This window comes from Nematolebias whitei, chromosome 10, assembly GCF_014905685.2.
Source record: "Nematolebias whitei isolate Nwh7 chromosome 10, NemWhi1, whole genome shotgun sequence".
Taxonomy (NCBI): Eukaryota; Metazoa; Chordata; class Actinopteri; order Cyprinodontiformes; family Rivulidae; genus Nematolebias; species Nematolebias whitei.
In genome coordinates this window covers 42,331,501-42,341,621 of record NC_056507.1, presented here as the reverse complement: position 1 = coordinate 42,341,621, position 10,121 = coordinate 42,331,501, and the positions used below count along the sequence as shown (strand labels likewise).

The following is a 10,121-nucleotide window of genomic DNA, read 5'->3' as shown; positions in this document are numbered from 1 at the left end:
TGTAAATAATTCTAACTAATTAACCATGTAATACCAAGCAGATGGCAATGTAAATGTTTATAACATGGAACTTGCATTATTTAATTAGTTAGTATATTTTTTTTATTGGAGCTTTTTTTGAGATAGCAACAAACAACTTTCATTAGCTTGCCAATCCAGTTGAACGCAAACTATTTCTCAAACCCAGTTAAGTTAAGAAGATATCTAGTTAATGTATTAATCTTTTATAATGTTTGCACAAAATCCCACTTCAAAATGGCTAATTATTCCTAGCAGTCTATTTTTAGCATTTCCAGTTAGCTTGCTAAAGAATGGAACTTGTTGGAACAATATATATAACTGATTAATATCTATTTTGTTAAGTATGAAATTTTGATGAGTTATGTATTTTGATGTATTATATATGAATGTTTATGTTTCAATTGATGGTTTGAATTGATTTTGTTTATGAGGGAGCAGATATGATAAGAAATTTTCTTCTTCTGCTTCCTTTCATTTTATATTTGTTTTTCTTTAATTTTTTGAAATTGTATTTGTGTTTTTATTGGAAATTAAATGAAATGAATAAATAAATAAAAATTTTTTAAAAAAAACGTGCTAACTTGAACCTCTAACCCAGTTCATAGTAAATGAAACTCAAGATCATGTTTCTACTTCACAAAAGGAGTTATCTTTACCAGAACCACTGAATTTAGTGTACAACCCAACTGCAACATGATGACAGCAAAGTATTCCAAATTAAATGTAAAAATTATCAACATACAAACATGGTAAAGCAAAATGAATGTTAAAGAATTTTAGAAAATGGTATTAGGGTTTTTTTCTGCATCAATGCACCTACCCTCAAGAACCAGCCAGACATGGACACAACCAACTGAACTCAATTAACAGCAGATGTAGCCATTAGTTTAGCAGGAGCTCTCTAGAATAATACCATTAGTTGTCTCCTAATTTTGTATATCGTTTTTCAACCAAACATCTCCCCTATTAATCTCCCCTATTAGTGTGAAGGTTTTTTTCTGTAGTTTTTCCATAAACTTCACACAGCCAAGTACAGACGGCAAGCTGCCAACCAACAAGCTCATAGCAGAACCTACACCAACGGAAAGCAAAGCATGCTGGAGCATGAACCGAGGGCACTTTAGATAAAAAGGAATGAGCTGTACATGAAGTCTTTGTGAACATGGTTGTACAGTACAAATAAAAAGAGTCTGACACAGTAGTGTGTTACTAGTGTGAGTTTTAATTTTGTGATGTGTGCAGTTAGATTTGGCTTGTGACAAACCATGTATCATGGCTCAACAAAGTTAAGTCAGGTCCTCAGGAGAGTTTCTTTTTGTTTAACATTTCATCTTTCATCCAAAAGACTTCTTCAGTCTGAGGAGTTGCAACAAACTCAGTCTTATAAATAGTACCTTACATAGTGGGGCGGCTGTGGCTGAGTGGTTAGAGCAGTCGTCCTCCAATGCGAGAGTTGGGGGTTCGAATCCACCAGCAGTCACATGCCGAAGTGTCCCTGGGCAAGACACTGAACCCCCCATAGCCTCTGATGTGTGTCCCATCAGTGTATGAATGTGATCTAAAAGCACTGATTAGTCTCATTAGAATGATTTGTTCAATTAGCTTTGTAGAGATTTAGTAGAGTGCTGTTTGAATGGGTAAATGAGGCACAGATTGTAATGTAAAGCGCTTTGAGTATTTTGAAATAAGATAGAAAGGCGCTATATAAGTACAGTCCATTTACCATTTACCATAGTGGGTCAACCAGTTTGATGGTGCTCATATGGTTTCTGAAGACTGTTTGTTGTGGCTCCTCAGACTGATGTCTTTCAGATAGAAAACGAAACGTTTCAATATAAAAAAAACGTCCAGAGGACCTGACAACGCTTTTTCTACCTGGATTATTGAGCATGAGCTTTGACATGTATCATAGTGTTCGAACATTCCCAATTTTTTCTGATTCTTCTAGTTCCTTTCACAAAACAGAAAAAAAAAAAATAGGATGGAATGTGTCATTCTGCTTTGTATAAGAAATGCACACAAGTTGTAGTTGCTGGCTACATTATTGCTATCAAATGACTATCAGCAACAACAAGTTGCAAAATATTCTCTACTCAGCAAGATAAATATTTATGACACCAATGATGTAATCAACCTTTTAGTTGTTTAACATCAAATCCGAGCTATCAGTTTAATGAATGACTGCCACATAACACCATACTGGGAACATTGCTCAATAAAATATATTAATTCAGCACTTATTGTGAATCCTAATTGTCCCTAAAACTATCTTCACCTGTGGCAGTTTCATAGTTACAAAAAACAAATGCACAAGAATATCTTAAACAATATTTCAGATCTCTGATGTAGAGATTGATGGAAAAATCATGGACAGTTATTATTTAACCTTTAAGGAGACTGACAGCAATTTAAACTTTTGTAAAATAGTGTCTGCATGAATCTCTATGAATGTTTGTAGATTGGAATTCCTTTATGATGGCATCTAAAAAAGTTAAATCTGGTCCTCTGGACATTCAAAAAAACAAAACAAAGCAAAACAACAAAAAAATGTAGAAACGTTTCGTCTTTCATCCGAGAGACTTCCTCAGTCTGAGCTGCTGTATTCAGCTCAGTCTCTTAAATACAGCAGCTCAGACTGAGGAAGTCTCTCGGATGAGAGACAAAACGTTTCTACATTTTTTTGTTGTTTTGCTTTGTTTTGTTTTTTTGAATGTCCAGAGGACCAGATTTAACTTTTTTAGATTTTTTCTACCTGGATTATTGAGCATGCATCAGGATATTTATGATGGCAGCAATCTATTGTGGTCTTGATCCCACTCAGGGTTAACTTGTCAATCCAATCTGAATTAAACAGTCTTTTCCAAACAGAATAGAGCTATCTATAACAGGTGAGATGCTATTTGTCCATTATTTTTCCACAGAATCCCACCTCTAAAGATCTGAATGATCTCTTTAAGTGCACGTTGTGCTTTTCCCTATTTTATAAAAACTCAGACTGACCTACTCGCAGCTCCTGACCAAAGACCGTCCTTTCTCCCAGTGCCGAGCAGTTCCACCGTCCATATCGGAACTGGTATTGACACTCATTGATGCCCATTTGGGCACCTTCGCCAACAACAATGATGGCGTCTGGGCGGCTCTGACAGATGGCCCGCTGGCGAGGTGCCAGCCCAGGAATCTTGTTGCAGATTATGTTGGCACCCAGAGCCACCACCGAGGACAGGGCCCTGCCAAGGCAAGAGAAACACTTCATCAAACACACACAGGCGTTCATCAGCACACAGTGACAGACACATGGACACTGTTTGTATCGTCATTAACTAAATGCTAGATAATCTTGTAATGCTTCTCGCTTCAGTCTTGCAGTTTTTAAAACATATTAGTCTAAATCAGACTGTTATTGTCCTGTAAAGTAAATGAAACACCCTTTTTATTTCAGAAAGACTACAACATATCTACCTACCTATTTGCAGTGGTGGGATGTAACTAAATACAAGTACTTCATTACTGTACTTAAGTATATTATTTATGTACCTGTATTTTACTTAAGTAGAGTAAAACGTGGGTAGTTTAGACGTTTACTCTACTACATTTTACATTAAGTATCTGTACTTTCTACTACACTACATTTCTATAATGCGTTGTGTTACACGTTATATTCATGTTGCATTTTTTTTATTTGATTGTTAGTTTGAAAGTAACCAATGGCAAGAGGAGAGTTGGTCCATTGCATCACTGCAAAATGGGCAGGTAAAGTTAAACCTGCCTCCAAGAAGAGCTGGGCCAACAATGTATATTCTAGTATATACGTCATTGAGCTGGGCGCACCTGCAGCACCACTAACACACCCAAAATGGATTCCACTGCAGAGAGTCAGCCAGAAGATACACGCCACCTATGGCCTTATTGACTATTGAAAGACTATTGAAAGACTATTGAAAGACTATTGAAAGACTACTCAGTACAGCAGGACAGATTATCTCTCCCAAAAGAGCCAGACTGGACTCCAAAAACTTTGAAAACCAACTTCTTCTGAACTTGAACAAGAAATTCTTTCTGCAATATTAAAATGTGTCAGTTCATGAGATGTTAGGACAGGAGACAAGAGATGTCTCCAAATGGCTCAACTGGAGTTGAAATGTCAGTGGAAATGATCAGAGCCTGTTCCTTTGTTAGGTCTAATGCCTCTTTTTTCAAGCAGACAACTTTTACTTAAACATGTTTAATGCAGTTAAAATGACACATTGGTTTTGCTTTGTGTTAAATAAAAATCTTTCAAAGGTATTATCATTCCTCTTTCTTATTTTGCTTAATGACATTTAACTCTGCATGTCATTCCTGAAATTCTGACGCACAGAATCACAAGTTCCAGTGTGAACTGTGTCACAGAGTAAACACAATAAAACATGTATTATCTGCAGCATTGTTCATTAAAATGGCTCAACATTAATATATTACAGAAAATATACATACGGTAGGCATACTTAATGATATTATAGACCGGTGGCCGCGGGCACCTGGTAGCCCGCAGGGACCACATGAGTTGCCCACCAGGCATGTTCTAAAAATAGCACTCATCATCAAGGAGCGCCACCTAAAAATCATCATTAATTATATATTTAAATGTAAGAAATAACATTTGCAAGGATGTATATTTGAAATGAAAATGATTAATACAAATTTAAAAAAGAAATAGGTTTACGCAGAGCCCTAGAGTATACAGTTTTGCTATCTTGTCTGGGGTCAAAGTTCAGAATCATGCGTAGACCACTCCCATTTCTGCAGCGGTGCAGCTACAAGCTAGTTTTACCTCCAAGAGGTTAAAATGGCAGAAAAATGTAAGAATACATATGTTCACAGTGACTGGGAGGAAGAGGTCTTTTTACAGTGTTGAAAGACAAGTGTGTCTGTGTCTCATTAGTGGTCTGTGGCAACAGCAAAACAACATGGAGTGACACTTCACCAGATAACATGCTAGCTTCAATGCTAACTACCCCCTGGTGTCTCATGTCAGAGATAGAGGCAGCTTTGAGCAAATGGCAGACAATTTTCATGAGGCATTTTCAGATGAGCTCTTGATAAAAGCAATGATGAAATATGTGAAAAAAATTTTCTTTAAAAAGAGTAAACAATGCAGTTAAAATGATTTTATATGTACAGCACTTTGTTGCAGCTGTGGTTGTTTTAAAGGGCTTTATAAATATAGTATTATCATTATTATTAAAAATGCTACAGATCTGAGGACCATTACTAATGTCACATGATTCATTTTTAAAATGTCAGTTTGTTTTTTACATTACTGATAATTTGTATCTACAAGTTAAGAGTTCTTCTGAAGGGTTACAAACACTTCTGTTGTTGTTGGTGCAAACAGGGCTTGATTGGAAGATTTCATTGTTAATAGGTTATTAAAATTTTTACAGTTGTTAATAGTAAAAGGCATATTTTGAATGAATGTTACAAATGTGTTTATTCGTACAAAACAGTTAATAAAATATTTATAAAATACAATGAATTTCAAATTTTACTGATTGAGATTAACATAAAAGAATGGTAATTTATGTTTAAATATCAGTTTTCTGCTGTAGTAAGTCATCCATTGTGTCCCCTTTGTTTAGGAGCCCATCTCCACTGCTTTTGGGTGAAGGCAGGGGGCACCCAGGACAGGTCTCCTGTCCATCACAGAGACAGACAAAGAGACAAACAACCATCCACAGTCCTAGTTACAGCTAGGAACAATTTACAGTCACAGAGAAGAACCAAAAAGGATTCCAACTGAGGACTCAAGTTCTCGATTGAGAGTTCTAATCATTAATTATCAATAATAATTGATCATATTTACCATGCCAAATTCTTACTGATAATCACTGTGGGGAGTTTTTAATAATACAGATCAGATCAGATGTGATCCGGCAGACATATATTCACATGTATGTAAATATATTATTAATACTATAATTAAAGGTGAGTCGTGCAAATTTGTTTGGATCGAACAAGTAGACCTTCGTGTCTCTCCGTCCCACTGAAGTAGTTCTCAGTCTCAAAAATGTTGGTGACCCCTGTTATAGACCATTGCATTAGGTAATACATTCAGCAAGTACTTTTACTTTTGATACTTTAAGTATTTTTAAAAGCAAGTACTTATTTACTTTTACTTCAGTAAAAACAATGTGGTACTTCTATTTTTACTAGAGTACATTTTTGTCTGTTAATTTGTCCTTTTACTTAAGTACAGTATTTGAGTACTTTCTCCCCAACTGCCCATTTTTTGTGAATATAAAGACATTTTGGAGATGACTTTGCTACTGAAGATAACAGCAAAATAACTCATGGTCTAAGAATGCTGTAACCCCCTTTAAGATCTTTATAGCCATTGAAACAAATATACACATTTTTCAAGTGTGCAAGGCCCTGGAAGAATGAATTTAACATGGAGGGAAAAGACCAGCTTTGAAATATGATGTTAACCTCGAAATGATCAACCACAAAGAAGGCAAACTAACGCAGACAAGTTGTGTGTCAGCGAAAAGCGATGGCAGACCAAAGAAAGGGTGGGAATGAACATACTGGTGAGGAGAAACAACACTCCAAAGGGGAAAGATTTAGGAAACATATTCTTGCGGATACAGATTCAGGATCACAGTAATTGTTTGGATACCACTGACTCAGAACAAGGATTTGGTAAGCCTGTTAAGAAAGACAGACTTATATTTTTGTTTCATGTGGTTGCTTAAGTCTCCCTATAAATAGTAAACAACATAAATTTTAATGTCAAACTCTTAAACTAAAAAAATAAAAATTCTAACGCCTGTAAGACTGTAACACTTTCTGCACTTATAAAAGTGCTTAATATGAATTAAACAGAACTTTTATAGTTGATTTTCCAGACATATTTCTAAAAATTACAGCTAAAACATATGTTTGTTTTATTCACATTAAACATGATATGTCTTGCCATAGATGAAGAATACCTCAAGCCAGGTGTAGATAGGGCACAGACACAAACCTTTTGTGGATTTCATATTCACGATGAACACAGCAGCCTGTTACTGCTTTCAGACCCTCTGTGCTCTCCCTGCTGTTAAAAAGACTTTAACTCCTCTGACCCTTTGTGACCCCCCATCCACACCCCCTCCCTCCTGCCTTATGTGTGGTTGTTCATGGCAACGATGATATCTAGCCTGTACAAACTGAAAGGGCTGGCACATTAAAAAAAGTAAGATGCGATTGGAGAAATTGAAAGTGGAGAAAGAACAATGAATGTTCTGACTAAACCAAACAGCCCTGATCCTGGATTCATTTTGTTTTGAACAAAACATACTAAACAGGTATGTTCAAGCACTTAACACCCTTCCTCTTCAACGTTTTCTAATGTCCTTTACCTGAATGCTCACAGGAACGCAGAAGCAACCTAAAATATCAAACACCAAACAGAGAATTCCTGACCTAGGCTTTTAAATCCCTGAATCATCAAAGTGCACAAATGCAATTCAATTTGCTTCCTGTACTCTGTGTGTATGGCAGCAGCGTGGGGACAGCTCATCCACAGGTTCAAAGATCTCCCATCTGATAGAGTGTACACACAAAGTCTAATGACAATGAAAACGTCCTAAACTCCTGCCTACAAAATATATGCAGATGGCTATAAAGAATGTACAAAACACATCACTACATTAAGTCACAAAAATAAACAGTTTTTTTTTAATAATCTGGACACTTTTTTATATTATTAAATGTGTGTGTGAGGCTCTTCCCACCTACTGGTGGAATTGAATTCAAAACGTTACTTCTAACCTACAAAGCTCTCAACAACCTAGCTCAATCTTACAAAGTACTTTGTATATTACAGATCTTATTGCTCCATATTTTCCTAACAGAGCACTTCACTCTCAGACTGCAGGTTTACTCGTGGGTCCTAGAGTTAAAAAAAAAAAAAAAAAAAAAACAGAATGGGAGGAAGATCTTTCAGTTATCAGGCTCCTCTCTTATTGAACCAACTTCCAGCTTTTGTCCGTGAGGCTGACACATTGTCCAGTTTTAAGACTGGGCTTAAGACTTTCCTTTTTGCTAAATCCTATAGTTAGGGTCGGCTTGGGTTTCCTGAGCTGTCCCTTAGTTATGCTGCTATAGGTTTAGACTGCTGGAGGACAAACTGACCACAATTTTTTCACTGCTTTTCTTTGCTTACTCTGCTCAACTTGTTTTGTATTTGTAATTATTTTTTCTATTTTGTCTTTCAGATACACCTGGACCTATACTTGGACCTACCATTCTGTGTTCGTCTGTCTCTCCTTCCTGTCCTCTCAACCAGCCGGTCAAAGCAGATGCTTGTCCTGAGCCTGGTTCTGCTGGAGGTTTCTTCCTTTTAAAAGGGAGTTTTTTCTTTCCACTGTTGCCACTGTGCTTGCTCAGGATGGGAGACTGCAACGAAGCCAAGATTCAACTTGTCTGCTGGATTCCTTAGATAGAGAACTTTACTAAATGGCTTTTCTATGTATGTGAATGTTCCTGTAAAGTGCCCTGAGACAACTTTGTTGTGGATTGGCGCTATATAAATAAACTGAACTGAATTGGTTCACTTTTGCACATGGTGCTGCAAAATACCTGATAGGAAAATGGTAAAACACATATAATCACCAGTAAATAAAAAATATTAAGTATTCATTAGATTTAACCAGTCAGGGACAAGCTTGGATGTTTGCAATACAGAGCTGTAAGAGAAACTAGTTTATATACAATTATTTCATTTAACATCCCTGGGGGGCGCGGTGAATAGAGGCTAGAGTAGCTGAGTTAGTGATCAGAAGGCTGCCGGTTCAAATCCCCTGTTACATCAAAAATTTGAGAGGAAATGGTGAAGCACCCACACCTGCCTCCACCCTCATTTGCCCCTCTCTGGACCCCATGGCCCTTAACCCCCATCTCCCACCATAATTAGTAGCCCTCTGCTCCACACGTGTGGGCAGAGGGCACACATTGGTGATCAGCGGGTAAAGATAATGGATGGATGGATGGATGGATGGATGGATGGATGGATGGATGGATGGATGGATGGATGGATGGATGGATGGATGGATGGATGGATGGATGACTGAAATGTAAATTATCCAAATGTTACAGGTGGTTTATCCTAAACATTAAAGCAGATACATGAGAAGGGAAAGAATTGATGCAAAGCAGCATAAGTTTGATGTGAAAGCCAGTGCTATACATGGCAATAAGATAAGATAAGAGAGAACTTTATTGATGCTGCAGGAAATTGTTATGCAGCCAACTTACAGCAAAAAGCACATCTATTTCATGTTTGGGGTCTCCGGGCAGCAAAAAGGGAACTGCATGAGTGAAGAAATGTTTAGGGAAACTTTAACAAAGCCGCTCCTCTCCTCCAGTCATTTCCCCATTCATTTAAAGCTCCATCATCAGCTCATCACTGCCCATTACCTGCACGCTACTGCAGGAAGGTATTATGGGTTTAATTCAATAAACATGGCCGATACAGAGATTTAAAAAATAGAAAGAAAGAAAAAGTGATCATTTTTGTTTGACTGGGAATGGTGTTCCAAATACATTAAATTCTCCTCACAGGGAAAAAAAAAAACTGAATCCACATCTGATTGTCTTGAACATCTCTGCCACTCTGTGGCCGAAATGAATTCATCTGCTTTAGTCTCAAAAACACATTTCTTTTTTCCCTTGTTTTTTTATTTAAATATTGCAAAATATTTGGAGAAAGATGAACACAAGCTTTTGCTCTGAGACTCTTATTCGAAATAATTAACACCAAACTCCAAATGTGTTATGATAAAATTAATGCTCAATTACATTTACAACAACTGTTTAACATCAAAACCCTGCGTGTTTAACATTGTGCAATTAAATGTGATTCAATAACTAAGTCACACACTTTGGTTCTGCCGGATCTCTGCTAATTACACTGGATGGAGCGGAGAGGAGGCAGCTTCAACAGAGAGAGCGCATCTTCCTTTGGTTTTCATTTACATGTTCCAGTCCCATTATTAATGAGTGCGGGACAGCAGACAGCGTGTCTTTGTGCAGCTGGTGTGTGTGTGTGTGTGTGTGTGTGTGTGTGTGTGTGTGTG

General features: G+C 37.1%; 1 protein-coding gene across 1 annotated transcript in view; it reads right to left on the bottom strand.

The window, feature by feature from the left end:
* Window positions 1-1,081: 1,081 nt before the first annotated feature.
* Window positions 1,082-10,121, bottom strand: part of LOC119416511 (protein Wnt-7b-like) — a 9,317-nt gene continuing 277 nt past the window's right edge. The window contains exons 2-3 of the mRNA XM_037683744.1: window positions 3,026-3,248; window positions 1,082-1,093 (exon numbers count right to left, since the gene is read on the bottom strand). Of these exons, the coding sequence (XP_037539672.1) occupies window positions 1,082-1,093; window positions 3,026-3,248 (235 nt within the window). The remainder of the gene's footprint in view (window positions 1,094-3,025; window positions 3,249-10,121) is intronic.